The sequence below is a fragment of the Papio anubis genome, chromosome 6 (assembly GCF_008728515.1).
Source record: "Papio anubis isolate 15944 chromosome 6, Panubis1.0, whole genome shotgun sequence".
NCBI classification, from domain to species: Eukaryota; Metazoa; Chordata; class Mammalia; order Primates; family Cercopithecidae; genus Papio; species Papio anubis.
This window is the reverse complement of record NC_044981.1, coordinates 31,520,177-31,544,117: the sequence shown is the minus strand read 5'-3', so window position 1 is coordinate 31,544,117 and position 23,941 is coordinate 31,520,177. Positions and strand designations below refer to the sequence as shown.

The following is a 23,941-nucleotide window of genomic DNA, read 5'->3' as shown; positions in this document are numbered from 1 at the left end:
TGGGGCGGAAGATCGGAGGACTTTATTTCCGGTTGCCACCCCTCCCCCTCGAGTCAAACAGTGATATAAAAGGAATAGAAACAAAAAAAATCAGGCCATGAGATTACCAACTAACCCTCTCCCACCCCCATCCCCCGGAATCACTCCCAAATTAGGACACATGATTGATGTCTGATGTTTATCCCCGACTCCTCCTGTTACCCTCTCTGTCCAGGACTCTGGTCTTCTCTGAAGCCTTCACCGACTGGTGGGAGAAAGGGAACTGGACCTTGGAGAACTTTCTGTATGGCAACTTGGTTCTCCGAGAACAGGTGGGGTAGGGGACACCAGGTAAGCTGCCATCACCCCCTCTCCCTTCCAACCTTCTTCATGGCCCCAACATGGTCAAGGGGTGCCCAACACTATCATCCCTCTGGCCTCTCATTCTCACTGCTCCAGCCTCTAAGACTGCCAGTCCTTGAAGGCCCTAATGCCAAAGTAACCATTCTCCCAGTCTACAGTTCCTTCCTTTGGCAGATGTCCCTGGCCAGGGCCCCCAACCTCTACACACCACTGACCTGGAGTTAGGGGTAGAAGTTTGGGGCAGGAGTAGTTTATCCCACGCCTCACTCGAGATGGGCAATCAGCACCATCATGACAACTCCCCCCAGCAGCCCCAGCACCTCCAGAAGTGACTGCAATGGTGATGCCTCCCTCAGCAGCTCGGGCAACACAGACACTGTTGCTACGTAGATAAAGCCACCTGCAGTAAATGGCAGGACCCAGCCAGGACCTGCACCACCTGCAACTTCACTGCCCACTGCTCCTCCTTCAGTGAGAAGGGCACAGGCTGTGCCTGCCAGTGCCCCTACTGCTGTCAGTAGTTGCAGACGCATTGCCTGATGGGCAGAAAAGAGAAAAACGCACTCACCAATAGCTAAAGATTATCATTGGTTTAGAAGTGGCTGGTGGGGTATAGGTATAGGGGACATGGATTTGGAAACTAAACATCAAAGTAAAAAGAGAGGAGGGGGCAGTCTAGAATAGACAATTTCTGAAAAATCTTAGCGATCAGAGGTCCTTTCCAGACTTTCTGATTGAGTAGGCGTGTGTGTGTAAGACTCCACTAAACCATTCAGATGGTTTATAGACCACAGTTTAAGAAATACTGAGCTAAAGGACAAAGTAACCAGAACTTCTTTCCCCTCATTTCTAGAGGACTTGTCAATGACAGTATGAATTGTTTGGAACTAACAAGAGGCTGTTTGGGTTTAGGGTGAGTGAGGAGAAATAAAGGGTTTGAGGTAGCTGTGTTTGGCAGACATCACCAACCTGCTTTTTGCTGCAGCCAGACTGGACCAAGATGGCAAAGTCTCCGACCTCATGGGGCACTTCATGTAGCAGGACAGTCATTGTGGTCAGGATCCCTAGCCCCCGACCCCCTCGAAAGGAAGCCCCAATGGCCAGACCATCAGTGAAGTTGTGTGCCAAGTCAGCAGCCAGATTCAGGTACCCTGACACACGCAGATCTTGTACAGGACGAGAAGAGAAAATGATCAGAGCCCTCCATCACCACTTGTTCAGTCTTGGTCAGTTATTCTCACACCTCCCCTCAGAGACCACTTCACACCCAGTCTTTTAGTATTTCCGAGACACCTGCCATTACCCACAGCACATATTCCATGTGATTTGTGATGATGTCCCTTGCCCAAATTTATGACCAACTCTGGCCCTTACCTAAGCCTCTTTTTTCTTCTTCAGCATTCTGAGGTCTCACTGGCCCATCTTTGGGTACCGTGCTCCCTCCTCGCCTCTTCTGAACCCCCCCTGTTTCCTTTTCTTCTTCTTCTGAGCTCTGCTTCTCCTTGGTAGAACGCTCTGAGGGAAGAAAAGAGTTAGTCAGCATGGAGAACAGATCTTCCAACATGTCCTCTCCCTCCTGAGGGCCGTAAGATGAGGAGATTCTGAGGCAGGCAAGTCAGCTTTCGGGAAAGTTGTTCCTGGGCTCACCTTGTCTTCCATGTCCATGACTTCCATGTGTGTGACTGTGAGCGTGTCCATGTCCATGACTGTGACCATGTCCTCCTTTCACATGTCTCACAAATTTCTCCACAACAAGAAAGGCAACAATTCCACTGAGAACCCACAGTCCCACAGACAGAATGGGGCCCTGGCCTGGGAATGGAGGCATTGAGACATTAAAGGAGATGTACATTACAGACTCCTCCTCCTCAAGTGCAGGAGGTGAGGAATAGGGAGAGACAGACCTTCCCCAGCACCCCAACTCCCATCCCCATCTGTCTCTTCCTCACCACTGTGGGAGTGTCCATGTCCGTGTTGCTCCAGAGTGTGGTGAGAATGAGGTTCTGGAAGATGGGGGGAAAACCAGATGAGGGAATATCTGACACAAAGGGTGTGTATTTGGGGGAATATCGAAAGGTCAGGGATCATAAAGGAGAAAGAACCCTTTTCCCCCAAAGAACAAAATAGGTTAGATTTGAGGTAGAAGTCAGAGGTTACTTACCAAGAGCATGAGGAATGAGGTGCAGGAAGGCATCTCCCAGGAGGCCACCGGAAGCAAAACTGAGCAAGATCTGAAGTAGAGAGCGATGCCGGGGGGAGTTTGACTCCACGGGGATAAGGAAGAGGACAAAAAATGGAGCTGCTGAGATCAGCACTGTGGCCCCCAGTGCCTGGTGAGGGAGAGTCAGGGTCAAGTACTGTGGTGTTTCCCAACAATCCAGAACCAGCCCCTCTCTCTCCCATCCCCTGGAGACTCACATAAGCCCAGAGAGTGACAGCATCCAGGTCCTGCTTGATGCCTGGAGCCCCAGACTCCCCATAGCCTCCATGGCTATGCTCATGGTCATGTCCATGTCCTCTGTGGAAGAGGCTCTCATGGGAGTGGCCATGGCTATGGCCATGGTGTAAATCCTCATGTGAATGTCCATGGTCGTGACCGTGGGTATGTCCATGCCAGATGCTCTCGTGAGTGTGGCCATGGCCATGGGCATGGCTGTGTCCATGGTGGAAATCTTCATGTGAGTGCCTGTGACTGTGGCCATGGAAGTCCTCTTGCAGATCGTCGTGCAGGTCGTCATGACCCGCGAGTCCAGCCACCAGAAGCCCCAAGGCCGCCCAGGTCAGCAGTCCCACGGCCACCCAGTGGGGGGCCCCCAGGCCTCTGGCCATCACGCTGACCAGAGGGACAGAGACAGTGACTCCACTTGACTCAACTCTATACCTACACAGGGTCAGCTTTACTCCAATAGCGCCCTCCGTCCACCTCTATGGGCCGCTCTCCCATTCCCTTAAGTTCCCACCTACCTACATTGTTCCCAAGACTAGTTCTCTTTATCCCGAACCCCCTCCCGGATGTAGGGCCCTGGGACACTAGTCTTTCACCAGCCACTTTACAGACTCTCTGGGCCCTCGTCTCTATGACTCATTAGGTAAGGAAAAGGCCTAGAAAGGATGGTAGAGAAAAACAGAGAATTCTCACCAGCTCCGGGATCCTCTCCTTTCCCGGTTTGCTCGGACGTGGCAGTCCCGCCTTTAGCTCCCGCGAGAACAGGAAGTTCCGTTCTACCTTCGTCCTAATGCCTTTACCAATATGGCGGTACTCTGGTAGCGACGAATCCATCCTGCACTGATGCGCATGCGCGAGTGTGGAGGTTATTTGAGGGGAGGGTGGGCGAGGCGGGCTAACAGGCCGGAGGAGACCGCCTCCTCGGTTTCCAACTAGACGAGGGGGCGGGAACTCGCGCCGAGACTTCCCGTCTGTACAAAGATGGCTGCCACATTGGCGCTGTCATTTTGGTACAGAGCAGAGCGACGGGCTTAATTCTACCCAATCCAGGCCAGAGTCTTTCTCTCAGGGGCTTCCTCGTGCTCAGCTACTCCTCCGATCAACCCCTGGGAATCCCTGGGAGCTCTTCGGTATCCCTACTCTCAGCCAGGGATATGTCTTGGGCCGCTCGCCCGCCCTTCCTCCCTCAGCGGCATGCCGCAGGGCAGTGTGGGCCGGTGGGGGTGCGAAAAGAAATGCATTGTGGGGTCGCGTCCCGGTGGCGGCGGCGACGGCCCTGGCTGGATCCCGCAGCGGCGGCGGCGGCGGCGGTGGCAGGCGGAGAACAACAAACCCCGGAGCCGGAGCCGGGGGAGGCTGGACGGGACGGGATGGGCGACAGCGGGCGGGGTGAGTGTCCCAGCAGAAGGGCAGGCGAGCCAGTAACCGCGTTATCTGCAACCCCTCCCCCACACCCTCCTCTGGTTTTCCTGGCGCTCCCGCCCCCTTGTTTGTAAACACGCGTCCCCTCCCTCCCGAGGGCCTTAGCACCCTCCTCCCCGGGGCGGGGCGGGGAAGGGGAGCTTCCGCCCTCCTAACCGTGACCGCTTGAGGCCTTGGGCACCGGAGGTCGCGGGCGTGGGAAGGGCACGATTCCTCTTAAGCTTCAGGACTTTGGGCGTTTAAAGGCAGATCCTGCATCGTAGGAGGGGTCTCTCCCGCCTATCTCTTTCCCCTGCACGCTCTGGCTACCTGGCTTTACGCTGGGAATAGAGGGGCTCGATGGTCTACCCCACGTGTTGCCCCACCCACGAGACAGGTGTGGCTTTAGGATGACCTGGTATTCAAATAAATCGGTTGGAAAATTTTCCTCACCTGAACTATCCTCCTCTCCTTGTCACCTCCCTCCTCTCACCACAATGAGGAGTTATGCTGTGTTTTTTTAGCCAGTCAAATATAGCAGTGGGGGGTTGTATATCAATTTTAGTGACACTAATGTTTATTAATAAGTTCTGATAACCCACTACCATCGGACCAGCCGGAGTTACACAGTTGTTTGACAGCAGGGTGTCTCTGGACTTGGGGATGGGTGGAGTGGGCTGGGTCCGGCACGGTGGGGTATTAGAGAATTAAAGTCTCTAGTTGGATGTTTGAAGACTCATTTTCTTTTTTTGTCTCTTCTGTCTCTTTTGTGTCTGTGTACGTGTACATACCCCTCCCTAAGATTCCCGAAGCCCAGACAGCTCCTCCCCAAATCCCCTTCCCCAGGGAGTCCCTCCCCCTTCTCCTCCTGGACCACCCCTACCCCCTTCAACAGCTCCATCCCTTGGAGGCTCTGGGGCCCCACCCCCACCTCCGATGCCACCCCCCCCCCTGGGCTCTCCCTTTCCAGTCATCAGTTCTTCCATGGGGTCCCCTGGTCTGCCCCCTCCAGCTCCCCCAGGATTCTCCGGGCCTGTCAGCAGCCCCCAGGTGAGAGGTTGTGACCAACTTAACTGCCTGGCCACTTTCGTTTTCTTGTTTTCCTTGTAACCGAGGATCCATATGTGAACTTCCCCATGGCCCATTGACCTTCCAATTCTCTAATCTTGTCAGTCCTGTGGTCTTTGTGAGACCCCTTGCCTTTCCTGAGGTGACTGATCTTTCAGTGCATGCTTCCTCCCCTAAAAGAACCCTAATATTCTTTGTTTTTGTGTGTGTGTGTTTTGTTTTGTTTTGTTTTTTGAGATGGAGTCTTGCTCTGTTGCCCAGGCTGGAGTGCAGTGGCACGATCTCGGCTCACTGCAACCTCTGCCTCCTGGGTTCAAGCGATTCTCCTGCCTCAGCCTCCTGAGTAGTATTTGGGATTACAGGTGCCTACCACCACGCCCAGCTAATTCTGATATTCTTGATGTCGTTTTCATCTATCAGTGATTTTCTGCCCTTTTGGTCCCATCTGCTTTCCCAAGACACCTGCCCTTCAGGGTCACTGTGTTGCACAATTTCGGGGGGCCTGTTTATTCTCTTTGGGGTTGTGCTCCAGGGATGGCCCTTCACATAGACTGCAGTGTAAATGATGCCCTCTGGAATGTGCACTGCAGGGCCTTGCTTAGTAGTAGGGAATGATTTCCATCACTTCTGTGAGATTCTCCTTCCCAACAAGTCTTCCTGTGACTTCCCTATTTCCCCCATCCCAGATTAACTCAACAGTGTCACTCCCTGGGGGTGGGTCTGGCCCCCCTGAAGATGTGAAGCCACCAGTCTTAGGGGTCCGGGGCCTGCACTGTCCACCCCCTCCAGGTGGCCCTGGGGCTGGCAAACGGCTATGTGCAATCTGCGGGGACAGAAGCTCAGGTATGGGGCTCAGAGGATGAACAGAGAGGGAGAGTCTGGGCCGTGTATCATCACCTGTGGGATTCCCAGGGCTTATGGGGTTTGGTCAGAGCAAGTGACCTGGGGGAGGCTTGATGAGAGTAGAGAAACTGAAGCTGAGATGTAGGATGCGATTGGGGGGAAGGTCAGAGGGAAAAGGGAGTGCCTGTAGGGTTTCTGAACAGTGGGGAGACTGGGACTGGATCATCACTCAGCTCCTGGTTCCCTATCTCTGTATTTGGCAAACGGAGAGGACTTAAACTTTAAGTTTTGCTAGGGGGAGATTGGAAAGAGACTAAATGGTGAAGCTGTCTCCATGCAACCTTCTTATTGCTCCTCCCGTTTCCCTGTAGGCAAACACTATGGGGTTTACAGCTGTGAGGGTTGCAAGGGCTTCTTCAAACGCACCATCCGCAAGGACCTTACATACTCTTGCCGGGACAACAAAGACTGCACAGTGGACAAGCGCCAGCGGAACCGCTGTCAGTACTGCCGCTATCAGAAGTGCCTGGCCACTGGCATGAAGAGGGAGGGTAAGGACCTGCCCTACCCAGGTGTCTTAGACCACATACCCTTCTCCCCTATCCGACTCAGACTGTGTACGTCTCTGGAAGGCTGGACTGTTCTCTCTCCTCTAGAGGGCGATATTTGATTTCTCTCTCCCTTTGCAGCTCTCCTCCCTGTTACCCTGTTCTGGCCCTTCAGTTTCCTTCTTAATGATTAGGCCTCTGTGGCCTGCACCTATGACCCCTCCCTAGACTGGTCCTAGGATAGAATAACTTTTCCTTACCCATGATGGGCTGTCTCCCCATTTCTAACCTAAGTAGTTCCTCCTCTCTTTGATTCCATGGACCTTCTCTGGTCTCTGTTTCCTGTTATCTGTGGTCTTTCCTCTAACTCCTGGGACTCTGACACTCTTAAGCTTACAGACTTTACTGAAGACCTCAGGGCTTCCCTTCCTTCTCCATCTTATCTTCTTAAGTCAGATTCTTAGGATTCTGAGAGACCCTTTAGAGTGCATCTTGGTCAAAACGCCCACTTTAGAGAAGATGAGCCTGAGGCTTGGCTTTCCCAAGGTCATGCAACAAAGGAGTGGCAGGCAGGTTTGGGATCAGAACCCACATCTCTGAAGACCTAGGCCAGTGCTCCTTTCACTGCCTATTTGTTGAGTAAGAAGAGTACAAGATTTGCACTCAGACACACTTAGATTAAGTTGTATGACCTGCTATGTAGTATATGAATTTAAGCAAACTAATCTCTTTGAATCCCAAGTTCTTCATCTTTAAAAATGAGAATAAATGCTTCCAGCATCATTATGATAATTGAATAAATGTTAAAATGTGCTTAGCATGTTTCTTGGCATATTTTATTTAAAAAAAATTTTTTTTCAATCAGCTTTCTCAGGCATGTTTTTTAACCATGTAGTAGGCTCTCCATTTAAATTCCTCCCTAATTCTTTTACCTACCTCACCTTTCCAGACTGACTTATCTGCCCTTTTATAACCCTTGCTTCAGGGCTGCCCCCAGTCCACCCTTTCTAGTGACTTCCCCATTCATATAAATATCTCCCAAGGGCCATGAGATCCTGATGAGGCCAAGTATATTTGTGGAACCCCTTCATGGATGGCTGCTGACTTTCCATTTTTTCTCTCCCGCTTCCCCCTGCAGCGGTACAGGAGGAGCGTCAGCGGGGAAAGGACAAGGATGGGGATGGGGAGGGGGCTGGGGGAGCCCCCGAGGAGATGCCTGTGGACAGGATCCTGGAGGCAGAGCTTGCTGTGGAGCAGAAGAGTGACCAGGGCGTTGAGGGTCCTGGGGGAACCGGGGGTAGCGGCAGCAGCGTGAGTGTTGGGGTCAATCCACTCTCCTTGGTGATGGGGGTTGGGGGAGGCAGTCTAGGTCTGTTCTATATCCCCTCCCCCTCCTTTCCCCTCATAACCTTCCTAACACTACTTGGGACTGGAAGTGCTGCCAAACAGGGTCTTTCAAACCTCTGAGGTGGATGTGATAGCTCCTTCTGTCTCCAATCCCCAAACAACCCACTGGCGGAACCACAGGCATGTCCCAAATAAATAATTGTTTGCACGAATGCCAGAAGAGAAGCCTGACTTAACAGGGATTGGTTTGGATGGGGCTCACAGGAAGACTATATGTAAGGAGGGGTTGTCAAAAGCCTCTTACAAGGGGCTCCCAGCGTATCTCAAAATCTTCCATAACTCTTACCCCTGTCCCCTGCAGCCAAATGACCCCGTGACTAACATCTGTCAGGCAGCTGACAAACAGCTATTCACGCTTGTTGAGTGGGCGAAGAGGATCCCACACTTTTCCTCCTTGCCTCTGGATGATCAGGTCATATTGCTGCGGGCAGGTCAGTGACCTTGGATCCCTTTGACCTCTTGACATTTGACCCCTCTTTGACTTCCCAACCTTTAGTGACCCCAGTGGCCTTACCTTGTGTACTCGGAGCCAAACTTGCTGACCTCGCCACCTCTTTTCTCCTTCTCTTCTACTGATGTGCTTTGAATCCCTTGGCCTGATTTCTGGCTCCTGACCCTTGCTGCCCCACCCAGGCTGGAATGAGCTCCTCATTGCCTCCTTCTCCCACCGATCCATTGATGTTCGAGATGGCATCCTCCTTGCCACAGGTCTTCATGTGCACCGCAACTCAGCCCATTCGGCAGGAGTAGGAGCCATCTTTGATCGGTCAGTGGCCCTCGGCTAGGCTGGCATGTAGATAAAGGGGGTGGGGCTATAGGCTGGTCCGTGTCCAAGGCTGGCTGAGCTGTGACCTTTGAGTGACCTGCAGGTCCCTCTCCAGGGTGCTGACAGAGCTAGTGTCCAAAATGCGTGACATGAGGATGGACAAGACAGAGCTTGGCTGCCTGAGGGCAATCATTCTGTTTAATCCAGGTAAGAGGAGGATTACCTTTGTCTCTCAAGGCCAAGGCAACCTTGGAGCCTCCTCTTCTCCGAGACTCCTAAGTTACCCAGCTATCCCCCTCAGTAAGACCCTCAACCTGGAAATCTCCCAACTGGCCAAGGAAAAACCCACATCCACGGATCCATCCCACAAACCCAGTGGGCCCTGCTTCCCTTGCCAGGCCTCTGGTAAAGGGCAAGCAAATGCAGCCCAAAAGGGGCATCCTGTGACTGACATCCACACGGCCATCCTGATTTGGTTTGTCTTCATTTCTCTTCCTCCTCTCTTCCCTGCCATCCCAGATGCCAAGGGCCTCTCCAACCCTAGTGAGGTGGAGGTCCTGCGGGAGAAAGTGTATGCATCACTGGAGACCTACTGCAAACAGAAGTACCCTGAGCAGCAGGGACGGTGAGATGGGGCTGGGGGCACTGAGGCTCCCTTGGGAGTGGGGAGTGCTATGAGGATGTATTTAGGGCCCGTGTGCTTCCAGCTCTCAATCCCCCTCTCCCACCTCCACTCCAGGTTTGCCAAGCTGCTGCTACGTCTTCCTGCCCTCCGGTCCATTGGCCTTAAGTGTCTAGAGCATCTGTTTTTCTTCAAGCTCATTGGTGACACCCCCATCGACACCTTCCTCATGGAGATGCTTGAGGCTCCCCATCAACTGGCCTGAGCTCAGACCCTGACGTGGTGCTTCTCACGCTGGAGGAGCACACATCCTAGAGGGACTCCAAGCCCTGGGGCAGGGTGGGGGGCCATGTTCCCAGAACCTTGATGGGGTGAGAAGTACAGGGCAGAACCAAGAACATAAACCCTCCAAGGGATCTGCTTGATATCCCAAGTTGGAAGGGACCCCAGATCCCTGTGAAGACTGGTTGTCTCCCTTCAGTGGCCTTGAGTCTCTGAATTTGTCGGGGTCTCCCGTGATTTGGGGTGATTTCTCACCCTCTGTCCTTCCCCCAGCACAAAGCACTGGCCCTGCCTCCAGGACCTTGCTTCCTTCTCATCTTGCCTCATTTTGCTTCCCATCTGAAGAGTGGAAATGGGGAACTCCCCCAGAGGTGGATATTGGGGGGCAGGCCCCCCAAACTGATGGACATGAGAGTAGGGCCTGACAGGCCTTCCTCTTCTCAAACCTGGCAGATGGGGGCCTCTCTGGAAGAGGGAGGGGCCCTGTTACTGTCCAGAGTCTCTTTTTACACTTCACCTCCTTCTGCAGTCAGACTGAAATATAAAAAAGGTGGTGGTGGTGGTGAAGGGGCTGGTGGAGATGTATGAACCGATCTGCTATTTTTAATTTCCTCTGAGGATAGAGACTTGCAGTTAGACTCAAAGAAGTACTGTACTTTCCCAGGTTGACTAAGAAATGCCAGTGGTGGAGGTGGGTGTTTGGGAAAGGCAGGGCCCTGAAATGGCCTGTCTCTAGGGCTCTCCAAGCACTAGCCTTCCCAGCTTTCCCCCTCCCCATCTCTTCTGTCTAACTTGGAGAAGGGGCCTGGGCTGTGAGGACAGGGCCCCCACAGGGGATGTTTTCCTGAGTGTAGTCCCGGAGGCCTTCCCTTCACAGCTCTCCTCCAGCCCTGGGCACATAGCATAGGTTGGGGACACAGGATCCTGGCCTGAGAATTGAGGGGAGGTGGCCAGCCCGCAGAGGTGGGGTGCTGGGGCTGCATGATTTTTGCCCTGCGTCCTTTCTCTTTGGGGCTCCTTTCCCCTCTCACTCATACATAAAATCGCTTTCAAATTAAAATCGCTGTTTTCTGGACTGAGGTGACTGTATGAGGATGGGCAGCGCCGTTTCGGGCTTGGGGGGGTATCCGGTTGGGAGCTCCGGACGCGATCCCTGGACGCTGCCACCGAGGTTCCCTGGGGCCCAAGAGGTGGACGCAGGGTGGGGGACACAAGGCAAGCTTTGTCGGGGAGGGGGGAGAGGGTGTGCCAGGCTCGGGGCGGGGCCGGCCAGAGGAGGAAGGGGGGCGGTGGCTTCTCAAAGGCGCCTTGTTCGCTCGTGCCCTCTCCGCGCCAGCGGGCGGCGGCGCCTCGGCTCGCTCCGGCCTTCCCTCCGGCCGCGCTGCGGGCTCCGGGCAGACCCGGCGCCGTGCCTGCTCGTGGGGGCGCACTGGGCGCCGAGCGCTGCGGGCTTCTCAGGCGTTGCCCGCCAGGAGGCGGCCCACGTCCCTGAGTGACCCCATTTCCCTGGACTCTTCCAACCAGAGTCGACTGCTCGCTCATCTTACCACTGCTCCCCCTCTACCTGGGCCCTGGGACTCCCTTACTGCGTCCCCCATGTGCATATCCTTGGACCTGACTATCCTGTGTTTGTCGGTGGGTTCCGGTCGCTGGCCTCTTGCTCCCCGTAGAACACCTCCCCACACATCCCCCGCCCCAGTTCGTCGCTATCTATAGCCTTGTCTATAAATACCCCCGCCCCGGCCCGCTCTGTAATTACACGGGGCGGGGTGAGGGAAGTAATTATGGAGACCTGATTATGGGTGGGGTGGGGACTGCGACCCCCAGGCCTGCCTCTCCCCTCCCACTGTGCCCTAAATCCCACCCAGGTCTCTGCTGAAAGGGGGCTCTGGGCCCCCAAGAGGGAGGGAACGGGAGTGGGTGTGTGTGACTGGACGTTTGGGTCCTAGAAAAGGAAGGGGCTAGGGAAGATATTTGGGTTCCCGAAAAGAGAATCTTAGGGTACAGGCCATTGAGACCTACAAGGAGCAGGAGAGAGCCAGAGAGAGGGAGGGTTCTCGCCTCCCTCCCCAGGTGGAGACTGAGGGTGGGGTTTCCCCTTGGTGGCTGTGGGCGGGCGGCTGGAGGCAGGGGCCGGGCCGGGGGCGGGGGCGAGGTGGGGGCTCTGGGCGCCAGGGTGGCCGGGGACACACAGAAGCGGCAGCCACCGAGGAGGGAGCAGTGCCGGGAGCCCCGACGGCGCCTTGCTGCATGGAGCTGGGCCGCTGACAGCTGCTGCTGCCCGCAGCCTCTGACCTCCCTGGGACCCCAGCGTCTGAGGCTCATAGTCTGCTCCCTGTCTTCTGTCAGCCTCAGAGCATCCAGCGTCTCAGGCCGACCTGGGTCCCTGGGTCCCTGGGACCTGGCGTTCCGGTTTCTCAGCCATGGAGCGGTGCAGCCGCTGCCATCGCCTCCTCCTCCTCCTACCTCTGGTGCTGGGGCTGAGCGCGGCCCCAGGCTGGGCAGGTAAGCGGAGTCCTGATGCCTGAGTCCTTGGAGTGTGGCTGGAGCTCCGAGTGTCTCTGGGAAGGGGACAGCTGATGCCTGGGGCAGGAGCTTCTGAGTCTAACAAGGAGATTTGGGGCTTCAAGGGTCCAGGCTGGAGGGCAGGACACCTGTGTTCCTTGGATTCAGGGTAGGGATCTCTTCCTCCTTAAAGTGACTGGGGGAGGGCAGGTAGGGCTGAAAGGTGGAGGACCACTTTAGAGAGCCCTGAATGGGGATGGATGCTTGTCTTGGGTCCTTGGGAAGAGCTGAAGATGGCCAGAGCTAAAGATGGCCAGGGCCAGCCGGGTCCAGTCATTGCTGGTGTGGGGGTGGTAGATGCCAGTGTTGATGGGTGAGGCGTGTGTGTCTTCTGGCCTTTCTGTTGCTGTCTCTGGGATAAGGGGTGAGCACCTGTGATTCAGAGCAGAGCCCAGTAAGCCCAGAAAGAAAGGGTGCCTTGACTACCTGTCTTATCAGCCTCCTGGACAGGGACCCCCTCCCCCTCCCTGTGCCCTCAATGCTGCCACGCAGCTGGCTCTGGGGAGCACTGGGGCTGGCTGCCAACAGGACGGCCCGCCGGACAGGCCAGGATCAGGTGTCTGAGGCCAGAGCCAACTCTTTGCATTCCTGCCTAGCCCCTCCTCCCTCTGGCCAGCCAGGCTCCCCTGGGACCCTGGTGTCCACAACCCCGATCTTTTCCTTCTTTTTCCCAGGACCCAGAATTCCTGGCTTCTAGGAAAGGGGATTTGATGTCAGGGAGGAGGGGGCTGTGAGCACCAGCCCTCAGCAGGCTGGGAAAAGTCCACTATTTCTGGAGACACTGAGGGCTGATTTGTATTTAACTTGACGATTCAATTCTTCTCTGCTTTAGAGAGAAAATGGTCAGAATGGCAGCATAAAGGATTTAGATTAGATTTCAGAAGGAAGAACTTCCAAGATGTGAGGACAGTGAGGCCCAGGGCCAGGACATTGAGGCGTATGGTACCTGTAGACTCTAGGAGTCTTTCTTAGGGGGAAGAGGGATCCTCTGGCATGGAGGCAGGAGGATGGCTAAGATGACTGTTTCTTATTTCAGGAGCTGAGTCGGTAGAGATGGGACTTTAGGGAAATGAGTTACTGTGGAATTCCTAAGGTTAGAGAATAAGGCATCTGGGGGGCCAGAGGTAGAGTGGTGGAGGGTGATGGGGCTACCAATGGGGAGCCTGTGGGGCAGATTAGGCTGGAGACAGTGGGGCAAGTATGTGGCCTGGTGTGGGAAGATGGTGGGCGGACCTGTGGGTAGGTCGTCTATATGATCGAATTGTACTCCCCTGGGGTTTGGTGGAGGGTAGGGGCCTCCAAGGTCTCCTTGGCCTGGGGTCTCTGTGAGTCTCTGTGTCTCTGTCTCACTCACCCTTCGTCTCTCAAAGCAGCCCTTGTGTGTTGGTGTTTGCGGAGCTGCCACACGCGCGGGGGCCAGGCTTAGGCGGGGGTTGGGGGGGAAGGCCGTGGTTTCCCGGCTCCTGGACTCAAAGGGCCTTTTCTCTGCCTGCCCGCCCCACCTCAACCACCCCACCCAGCTCTGCTCTCCTGATTGCTCTGGCCTCTGCCCTGCCCCACACTTCTGTGAAAGTTTTGCTGAAACTCTCTTTGGGATTTTTCCAATCTGGAGCTGATGGTGTGAAGAGTATGTATACAGAGGAGCAAGTGAGGTCGAGGTGATCTTTTGTTTTCCAGGGAGTTTGAGCCCTAGGAAGCTGAGTTCTAAGTAGACAGGGCTGGTGGGCTGGGTCTTGAATCTTTGGGTCCCAGGTGGTGGGGTTGGTGAGGGGGGTGAGACAGGATTGAGGTTCCAGGTGTGGGGAGCTTGCCTGGGTTCTGGGCAAGCACTCTGATGGGATCCACAGATGTGTGGCTCGGGGCCCTGGACTTGTTCCGGCTCCGCGTGGCAGCTTCAGCCCCCGCCCCCCATTCCTCCACCCCTCCCCAACTCATCTCCTAAACCAGGAGGCACAGACTCCTGGGAGAGCTTTCTTGTATCTTTTTCCTCAGCATGGTCAGGGTTGTTCCCACCCCATCCCCCAAACCTGGGATCGGTAGCTGCTCAAAGCCCCTCCCACAGAGCTGCCTCTCTGGTCTCTTCCTCGTGGCCCCCCTGCACCTCCTGTGCCCAGGATGATCGATTGCCCAGATGTTGTTTGTGCTGGAGACAGGACAGATGCCAGAGACCCAGAGAGTGAGAGATATGGAAAGAGAGTGAGAGCGAGGGAGAGAAAAAGATGGACAGAATGTGAGAGAAATGGAGGAAGACAGAAGAGATAGAGACAGAAAGACCAACATAATGAGACAGAGAGAGTAAGAGAGTGAGAGAGACAGGAGACAGATGGAGAGTTGAGAGAGATGTTCAGAGAGCACAGAGAGAGGCAGATTCATAGGCTAAAAGACAAAGGGAGAGTGTAAGAGAGGCAGATGCTAGGAGAGAGGGGGGCAGGAGTGTCGTGGGGATGAATGCCGGCTGATGCTGCCCTGCCTCCAGGTACCTTTGCATTTCCAGTCCATTCAGGCACTGTTTAGAAGCAAGTGAGGGTGAGGTGACCTTTGCCTTGCAGGGAGTTTGAGCCCTGGAAAGCTGAGTTCTAGATCCCAAATGTTCCCTATTTATGCCCTCCTGAGGGCATGTCCCTTCTCCTGATAGTCATGGACTCTCCCAGGTGCACCCCCTGTGGATGTGCTCCGGGCTCTGAGGTTCCCCTCCCTCCCTGATGGTGTCCAGAGAACGAAAGGCATCTGTCCAGCTGATGTGGCCTACCGAGTGGCACGACCTGCCCAGCTCAGTGCACCCACTCGCCAGCTTTTCCCAGGTATGGGTGACGTGGTGGGGTAGGGAGGCCTGGGGGAGGTAATGGGATGGGGCCTAGGATCAGACACCAGGAGGAAAGAAAGGGGTTGTGGCGGCTCCCTTTGCCTCTCACTCTGTGTGTATCTCTCTTGGATACTAGGAGGATTTCCCAAAGATTTCTCTCTGCTGACTGTTGTCCGGACTCGCCCTGGTCTCCAAGCTCCCCTCCTGACTCTCTACAGTGCCCAGGGTGTCCAACAGCTGGGCCTGGAGCTGGGCCGACCTGTCCGCTTCCTGTATGAGGACCAGACTGGGCGGCCTCAACCTCCCGCTCAGCCAGTCTTCCGAGGCCTCAGCCTCGCAGATGGCAAGTAAGTTTGTTTGCTTCTCTGGTCTGCTCGGCCCACACTTTGAGGAGGAAGTGCCCTGGAACTCCTACACTCTAAACTGTGAAACCCTTCAGACTCTTTGGGCCACACCACACCTACCCACTGCCCAAACTTCAGTCACTTCTAGTCCAGAGTTTGGGCTTTACAGTGTGCAGCCTTCTCTGCATGTTGAACTTGCCTGTACCTTGGGCAAGTTACTTAAAGTTTTTGAGCCTCACTTTCTACATCTGTAAAATGGACATTAAATAGAATCGGCACAAATAAGAAAGTGATGGCATGGTGCCTGGTGCACTGTAAACACTCAATAAACGGTAGCCTTTGTTATTACTGCTCTTATCACCATTCGCTTCAACTCTCATCACTGCTCTCCAACCATGTTGACTCCCCCACTTCAGTCAGCCAACAGTTCACTTGAGCCTCTCCCTCCATGTCCAGGTGGCACCGCGTGGCCGTGGCTGTGAAGGGCCAGTCTGTCACCCTCATTGTTGACTGCAAGAAGCGAGTCACCCGGCCACTCCCACGAAGTGCTCGTCCAGTATTGGACACCCATGGAGTGATAATCTTTGGTGCCCGTATCCTGGATGAAGAAGTCTTTGAGGTAACCAGAGCAATCAGAGGCAGGATTGACTTCTGGTCCCCTGTCTTGTGCCCACTCCCCTCTGGCCCCAGCATGTCATCTTCCTGTTCCCTAGGCCTGCATTTTTTTTCTTGTGAATTTTCATTTCCATTTTATATCTTCAGGGCTACTGTTCTCTGCAGGAGAACTAGATGCCTACCTATATAGCAGTACTGTCCACAGCCACTTACTCTGTCCCTCAGTCTTCATCAGTTCCGTCATCCATCCATCCCTTCAACTCCTCTCTCTCCTCACCCACCCATCCATTCATTCACTCGCCAGACAACCTATGCACACATCCACCACCCACTCCCCCATGCATTTACTCATCTATGCATCACACACCCACCTACTCATGCATGAAGGCTTATATCCACCCACCTGTCCATCCTCCCCTGCTTAACCACTCTTCCCTTCAAACCACCCATCTATGCTTCCATCCATCTATCCTCTTCAACTCCTCCATCCAGCTATTCACTCACCCACCCACCCACCCTCCCCATCTACCCATGCATACAAGGATGCATGCATTCCTTCAGCCACCCATCTATCCATTATCCTTCCACCAACTTAACCACTTCCTCCTTCAATACACTCATGCACCCATCTCCTTATTTCCCATCTGACTATTCATTCACCCACATAAGTTCACCCATCTACCTATTCACCCATTTGCTTCCATCTACTCTGTAACCCCTGTTCATCTACCCACCAGTCTACTCTCCCATACATACATTTATTCATTCACTATTTACCAGTGCTCCCATTCATTAATGTGTGTAAGCCCCCAGCCACCCATCCACTCATCTATCCATTCATCCATCCCTCCATTCACCCTCCAAGCCAGTCAACATTTTCTGAATACCTGCTGGCCAAGGAGAATAAAGAAGAAGAATATAAAGTCTCTATCACCCCCAAGAGCTCCCAGGTGGGCTCTGGAAATGAGACAACATCCCCTAAATTACGGTGCAGTGGAGAGTATGCTAAGCACCTTGTGTGAGCAAAAGTAAATGCCATTGGAACTCAGAAATGGGTTCTCCCCACTCCATTTCTAGAGGTCCAGAGAATTCTCATCATCACTGCCATTGAAAGACCAAGGCATCTAAGGCTGAGCCCTGTCTCTGGAAGCCACTGTGAAAGGGTTCATGCATTGCCACAAAGGGCAGAGGGGAGGCAAATAATTCTGGAAGGCCTGGGATCTGGTCCTGATTCTGCCATTCTAGGTGACCTTGGGGCAGTCATTGCCTTTTTGGGCTTTTCTGAATGGAATGTATCTGAAAAATGGGTAGAAAGAAAGATCCTTGTTCTGCCAACTTTCCTGGTTGTTATGAAGGTCCCATGAGATCCCTTGAGAACTGAAAAGGGCTGTGCATATGGAGGACTGACAGTGACCTTCTCCCGTCATAGGGTTTTGCCTAGGATTGGCCTCCTACCCTTTCTCCTGGATGATAACCTCTGCCTCTCTCTGAATCTCTCTGCTCCATCTTTCTCATGTCTTTGCAGGGTGATGTCCAGGAGTTGGCCATTGTCCCAGGGGTCCAAGCAGCCTATGAATCATGTGAACAGAAGGAGCTGGAATGCGAGGGGAGCCAGAGGGCAAGACCCCAAAACCAACAGCCTCACAGAGCCCAGAGATCTCCAGAGCAGCAACCATCAAGACTTCATAGGCCACAAAATCAGGAACCCCAGCGCCAGGTGAGGGAGCCAGGAGAACCCCCAAGTGCAGCACACCCCAGAGAGGGAAGACACCCAGGCATCTCTCCTCCTTAGTTGTCCTCCCCACCCTCATCTTCCTGTTCTCATCACCCCCTCTTCCTAGTCCTCATTCATCAGCCTTTTTATTTTCATCTAAAAATAAAAAGAGTTGTTATGAAGAATTCGTGGCTGGGAGCTGTGTTCCCTGCTCTGCGTCTCCTCTACCAGTCTTCCTGGAACTGTGTCCCTGGGTTTTCCCTTCCTTCCTTGAATTAAGAGATTGGGAGACAGTGGGGGCGTGGTGAGAGCTGGGGAGGCAGGTAGGAGAGGAGCGTAGAGGGGACTGAAGCCAGGAGAAAGCAGTTAGGATGGTGAGACCAAGGAGGAGGAATGGGAAGGAGTGGGGATGGAGGGAATGTCAAAGTAGGGGTGAGTCTGCAGAATTGTGGGGGTGGGGAGCCTGGTCTCTGGCCCCCACCTACCTGGAGGGGCAGGAAAAGGGGAGGTGGTGGGGGAAGGGAAGGGAAGGGAGCTTGGGTTAGGTGGGGTCTGGACAGTTAGAATACAGATAGGCTCTGGGGTCAGTGGACTGAAGATCAGAGGGTCAATCTCTTAATTATGTCTGCTTCTGCCTCACATGTGGAACTCCTTCTCTCTGTTCCACCTCCCCCCACCTCCCTCCCGACCCTCAACCTCTCCTTTCATCTTCAACTCTCTGTTTCCCAACTCCACACCTCCCCCGTTTCCCAACACCCACACCATCTTTTTATCTCCCTCTCCTGCCCTTCACCCCACACCTTCCAATTACCTCATCCCCTTCCTGTCTATGCCCACCCCCCAATCCCAGCCCACTGAGTCTCTCTACTATGACTACGAGCCCCCGTATTACGATGTGATGACTACGGGGACAACCCCTGATTATCAGGTAAACTCAAGGGACCCCTTCATTTCTTCCCTTTCTCCCAGCACCCCCAGCAATCATCTCCTAGAACACCTTCCTCCCCTCCCCATGCTGTGGGAAGAGGCACAGTGTGTTTAGATGATGGGGGTTTACTTACTCCTTGCCCCCTCCCTGTCTCTCTGCTGCAGCACCCTGGGAGCCCCTACCACAGGCCTCCCCCTTCCCCTAGGGGGCGTCGGACCCCTCCCCGAAAGCCTACCCCACCTGCCAAGCGGTCAGCAGCCCGGCAGGCGTCCCCCTCACCAGGCCGGAGGCCCTCTCCAACTGCAGGCTTTGGCCCAGCACGGGGCCAGCCTCCCCCTTCCCGACGCCCAGCTCGGAGGGCAGCTTCCCCCACTGCCTGGCCCCCCCCCCAGGACCAGAGGCAGCGGTTACCGGCAGGTAGAGCTGGGGCATCCAGATCTCTGCCCCCAAACCTCTATGACCTTGGAGGTTCACTCTCCCCAAACTATCCCCCTTCAAAGGGGCTGCAAGATCTGAGATTTCCCCCATCCCCCAGCACAGACAGACACTGCCCTTGGGGGACGGGTGCTGCTTTGCCACCCTTCCGCTAACCTTTCTCCTTCCTTCCCACCCTGTGCTACTCTTCTCCTTCTCTCTTTGGGGTCAGGACCCCACCCCAGGTGAAGAGGAAGAAATCCTGGAGTCAAGCCCCTTGCCACCCCTTGAGGAGGTAACTTTATGCCCCACCCTCACCCTAGCTGGGGGAAATGGGCACCTATGACTCACTCCCCTCGGCCCATGACATCTTGATGGACCAGCCCTCCTCTGGCCGGAGGGTTCTTCCTCATTTCCATTGATGGCCTCTGTCTTTGGGTCACTCTATAGTTCTGTGGGTCTGCTTGTCTCTCTAAGTCCAGCCAGTTCCCTTCAGTATCCAGGCCTTCTTCCACGATTCTTTGATTCCAAAGTGACCTCGTCTCCATGTTGGTGTCTAATGGTCTTACTTTCTATGTCCTGTTTCTGTTTCCAGGAGCCACTTTCTGTCCAGTGTTGTCACCGTTTGTCTTCCCTATCTCTCTGGTCATTCCTGGACTACTTTGTCTGTCATTGTGTTCATGGACTGTCCACTCTGCATCCAGCCCTCCGGCCACCCTTCATTTTATCCACCACTTCGTCCCACTGGACCCACTTTCTGGACATCTCTCCCCATTTTCGGCCTTTGATGGCCCTTCCATTTATATACAACCACTCCCATGGGTCTTCTTGGGAGAAAAACTCCAGTTCTGATTAACCTCAGAATCCTTTGGGCTAGAAGTTGTCACACCCTGGTGTCCAGGGTAAGCCTCCTCTCAGCCCTAACATCCCCATCTACTCCTCTCCCTCCCCATCCCTGGGAAGGAGCAGACAGATCTCCAGGTCCCCCCCACAGCCGACAGGTTCCAGGCAGAGGAATATGGGGAGGGTGGCACAGACCCTCCTGAAGGGCCCTACGATTACACCTATGGCTATGGGGATGATTATCGTGAGGAGACAGAGCTTGGCCCTGCCCTCTCTGCGGAGACAGCCCACTCAGGAGCCGTAAGTGAAAGGAGCTTCTCTTTCATTCTTGACCACCAGTGGGAGCTACAAGAATTGCTTCTTGTTGGTTTTGATCCTTGGCTGTTGGCTGTGAGCAACTTCCCATCTGTGACTTGTCATTTTCTGTTCACATATGATATATATGTTGCTTGAAAAGATTACTACCTGCCTTCCCTTGCCAAATGTCTTACCTTGTGACTCTTGTGGATACTTCTGCTCAGGGCAATTGGGAATTTAAATAAAAATTATATAGCTACTTCCTGTCTTTCTTGATCACTTCCTGTCTAACTGAAACTGGATTTCATAAAGCTTTTGGTCAATAAACTACTACCTTGTGTCCATTTTCAGAGTTTCTCTATCATTTCTTCTTGGTGAAACAATTTTTTTGTTCATGTTTCTACCGAACGATCTAACTTCCTATGTCACCTTTTTGTTAACCTACAGGCCACTTATTATCTGTCCCTTCCTGCCTTCTCCAGCTGTGGCATCCATCTTGGTAACTGTGTCAGGTTGGACTGCAAGGGATTTATTATTTCTGTTCTGGCTCTAGTTTTTCATGCTATCTTGTGACAATTCCCTTTGACAATAAGCCACTTCCTGTATGTCTCAGGTCATCTAAATCATAAAGTTTCCATTGTGGGCCTCAATATTTCTCATGGCTACTTCCTGTGTGTCCTAGCCTTGATGTTTGTGTTTACTGGAAGAATTACCCTTCACTGTCATGATTCCCTTTGCAGGAGTCACATTCTACCTGTTTTGTGCCCTTCTTTTCTCTCTGGGTCATGGTAGCCATGTTGTTGTTGAAGGTTCACTTCCTGGATCCTCTTTCTTTGGCTGCTTCCTGTCTGTTCAGCCACTTCCTGTTTGTCCAGTTTGTTTTCTAGCCATGTTGGCCATGTTTAATTTTCCTTGGCTCTGGCATCATTCTTGCTTCCACGTGTTTGTCATTTTGTTCTGTGTCCCTTAGTTGTTCTCATATCTTCCAGTATTCCCTGTCAGTGGGACTGCTTCCTGTCTACTCTGCTCCATCTTCTGCCTGCCTTGCAGTTCTGGCTGCCTCCTCTACTGTGCTGCTGCATCCCATACCTCCCCTCTCTTGCCTCCCTTGAGCTTCTGCTGCCTTTCTTTTATGCTGCTCTCTGGGTATTTGTGGTTGATATGGGATTTCAGAGAGTTTTGAAACTGATCATTGCTGTTTGGTCAGAATGAAGGTGGAGAGGGACATTCTGAAGATCTTTGTTGGGGGGAGTTGGGGTGGTGGTGAATGTCTCCCATTCTCCCTGTTCTTTTGTTTCTGGCCCTAGAGTTGGGAACAGTTATCTGAGTGGAGGTGTGCAAGGGAGGGAACTGGTGGGCTTGGAATGTACTTGAGGGCCAGAGGAAGGGCAATGCATTCAGTGGGGACTGCTCTCCAATTTTTTTTTTTTTTTTTTTTTTTGAGGCAGTGTCTCACTCTGTCACCCAGGTTGGAGTGCAGTGGCAGAATCTTGGCTCACTGCAACCTCTGCTTCCTGGGTTCAAGCAATCCTCCTGCCTCAGCCTCCTGAGTAGCTGGGATTACAGACATGTGCCACCACGCCCGGCTATTTTTTGTATTTTTAGTAGAGACGGGGTTTCACATGTTGGCCAGGCTGGTCTCAAACTACTGACCTTAAATGATCTGCCTGTTTCCGCCTCCCAAAGTTCTAGGATTACAGGTGTGCGTCACCGTGCCCAGCCTCCAAATTTACTTGGAGTATGGATGCTTAAACTTTGGGGCATATTTAAACTTGTGAACCCTTTGACATCCTAAATAAAATTCTGTGCATAATAGCATATACTTTTTCATTTCTGGAGAAGGACTCAGAGCTTTCATCAGATTGTTTTTTTTTGAGATGGAGTTTTGCTCTTGTTGACTAGGCTGGAGTACAATGGCACGATCTCGGCTCACTTCAACCTCCACCTCATGGATTCAAGCGATTCTCCTGCCTCAGCCTCCCAAGTAGCTGGGATTACAGGCATGTGCCACCACGCCTGGCTAATTCTGTATTTTTATTAGAGATGGGGTTTCACCATGTTGGTCAGGCTGGTCTCAAACTCCTGACCTCAGGTGATCTGCCTGCCTCCACCTCCCAAAGTGCTGGGATTATGGGCGTGAGCCACCTCACCCAGCCTAGCTTTTATCAGGTTCTCATATGGGTCCATGCCCTCCTCTTACCCCAAATAAAAATCTACCCACAATCTTAGAGAGATTCTTTTATAATGTATCGGGGTAAATGTGTGGAAGGTTTCTTAAGGTTCTAGGGATTCCTGGGGTCAGAGGGATTTTGGGGGATAGGATAGGGTCCTCTAGAAGAGGGTTTGGGAAGGTGGGTGGTTTAAAATCCCTGGAAGGGGCCGGGTGTGGTGGCTCATGCCTGTAATTCCAGCACTTTAGGAGGCCAAGGCAGGTGGATCACCTGAGGTCAGGAGTTTGAGACCAGCCTGGCCAACATGGTGAAACCCCATATCTAATAAAAATACAAAAATTAGCCGGGCATGGTGGTGCACGTCTGTAATCCCAGTGTAATCCCAGCTACTTGGGAGGCTGAGGCAGGAGAATCTCTTGACCCTGGAAGGCGGAGGTTATAGTGAGCTGAGATCGCGCCACTGTACTTCAGCCTGGGTCACACAGCGAGACTTCTTCTCAAAAAAAAAAGAAAAAAACCCGAAAAACCAAACAACATCAACAACAACAACAACACTAGAAAGGTCTGGGGACCCTCCTGAAAGAGGCTGTCAGGGAGATGGAGAGGTTGTGTTTGCTGAGGTGGGGCTGGGAACTGTTTGGGGGGCAGGGAACCCTGAGGTCTCCTTGGCAGGCTTGAAAGGTGTATGAAGAGGGAGTTTTAGGGGAGGGCTGTGGGGCTTTCGGGTAGGGCTGAAGTGGTCTCGAGAGAATCTAAGAATCAAGGTTGGAGTTGAGATGGGGGCAGGCCTGGTGTCCTGGCTGCTCACAGGCCCCACTGGGGGTTACATGTGTGTCTCCCTCAGGCTGCCCATGGACCCCGAGGGCTGAAGGGAGAGAAGGGAGAGCCTGCGGTGTTGGAACCTGTAAGTTATGCTGGTCACAGGGCTGAGGTGGTGGAAAGAGGAGAAGCGAGTGGGGTTTGGTGTGCTGGTCCTGTCACCTCTGACTTTTAACTTTTGACTCCACAGGGTATGCTTGTGGAGGGGCCTCCTGGCCCAGAAGGCCCTGCGGTGAGTCTAGCAGTGACCTGGTGACCATGCTTTTCTCAGAAAGCCCTGCTATGTGCTCATCTGAGCCGTCCCCACATATGCCCAGGCCTCCTCCTCAGAACTCTGGAGCATCTCTCCAATCAATGCTTCCCAGATTCCCAGATCTCTTCTGCACAGACCACTCCTTAGCCACAGGCTGAGTGCCCACACCTGTCTGAATGCCCACACCTGACCCCTACTGTTTTGTTCCTCAGGGATTGATTGGTCCCCCTGGCATCCAGGGGAACCCAGGCCCAGTTGGAGACCCTGGAGAGCGGGTAAGGGGGTGTCCTCTATGTGAGGGGGAGCTTTGGGGGAACTAGTGGTATCCAAGTAGGGGCTGCCATGCCCAGTAATTTCTTGTTAGGTGGCTTGTTAATGAATGAGGGGATGGTTGTGCTTCCCAGCAACCAGAAAGGAGGGCAAACTCTGGTTGGGGAGGGTACTAATCTG

At 53.5% G+C, this 23,941-nt stretch overlaps 3 protein-coding genes across 16 annotated transcripts in view; 2 read left to right on the top strand and 1 right to left on the bottom strand.

The window, feature by feature from the left end:
- On the bottom strand, nt 1–3,599 carry SLC39A7 (solute carrier family 39 member 7). Of its 2 annotated transcripts, XM_009204904.3 has the most exons (8): nt 3,482–3,599; nt 2,761–3,175; nt 2,504–2,672; nt 2,292–2,345; nt 1,990–2,154; nt 1,717–1,857; nt 1,312–1,508; nt 1–878 (listed from the first exon to the last, which is right to left on the bottom strand). In XM_009204904.3, the coding sequence occupies exons 2-8, from the start codon at nt 3,169–3,171 to the stop codon at nt 606–608; spliced, it is 1,410 nt and encodes a 469-aa protein (XP_009203168.2). In that variant the 5' UTR covers nt 3,172–3,175; nt 3,482–3,599; the 3' UTR covers nt 1–605. The 2 variants fall into 2 exon arrangements, with proteins under 2 accessions (XP_009203168.2, XP_003897485.2); XM_003897436.3 differs by having other exon boundaries at nt 2,761–3,553.
- A 152-nt stretch (nt 3,600–3,751) lies between these two features.
- RXRB (retinoid X receptor beta) lies at nt 3,752–10,800 on the top strand. Of its 4 annotated transcripts, none has more exons than XM_003897434.3 (10): nt 3,752–4,177; nt 4,992–5,239; nt 5,944–6,100; nt 6,472–6,651; nt 7,787–7,959; nt 8,357–8,486; nt 8,689–8,821; nt 8,937–9,028; nt 9,341–9,446; nt 9,561–10,800. In XM_003897434.3, exons 1-10 carry the CDS (start codon nt 3,943–3,945, stop codon nt 9,706–9,708), a joined length of 1,602 nt encoding a protein of 533 aa, XP_003897483.1. In that variant the 5' UTR covers nt 3,752–3,942; the 3' UTR covers nt 9,709–10,800. The 4 variants fall into 4 exon arrangements, with proteins under 4 accessions (XP_003897483.1, XP_009203170.1, XP_031523526.1 ...); XM_009204906.2 differs by having other exon boundaries at nt 8,925–9,028; XM_031667666.1 differs by lacking the exon at nt 4,992–5,239 and having other exon boundaries at nt 3,772–4,177.
- A 324-nt stretch (nt 10,801–11,124) lies between these two features.
- The window catches only part of COL11A2 (collagen type XI alpha 2 chain), a 30,425-nt gene continuing 17,608 nt past the window's right edge, over nt 11,125–23,941 (top strand). For 2 of the 10 annotated variants that reach the window (XM_009204901.4, XM_009204899.4), the window contains exons 1-10: nt 11,913–12,230; nt 14,942–15,091; nt 15,230–15,440; nt 15,894–16,056; nt 17,578–17,769; nt 18,617–18,694; nt 19,341–19,403; nt 23,264–23,323; nt 23,429–23,470; nt 23,704–23,766. In XM_009204901.4, coding sequence (XP_009203165.1) covers nt 12,149–12,230; nt 14,942–15,091; nt 15,230–15,440; nt 15,894–16,056; nt 17,578–17,769; nt 18,617–18,694; nt 19,341–19,403; nt 23,264–23,323; nt 23,429–23,470; nt 23,704–23,766 — 1,104 coding nt within the window. In that variant the 5' untranslated portion in view covers nt 11,913–12,148. Of the gene's footprint in view, nt 11,361–11,912; nt 12,231–13,633; nt 13,918–14,581; nt 14,767–14,941; nt 15,092–15,229; nt 15,441–15,893; nt 16,057–17,577; nt 17,770–18,616; nt 18,695–19,340; nt 19,404–20,071; nt 20,252–23,263; nt 23,324–23,428; nt 23,471–23,703; nt 23,767–23,941 lie in introns of those variants that run through there. The other 8 variants (XM_003897433.5, XM_009204902.4, XM_009204897.4 and 5 more) reach the window with 7 other exon arrangements.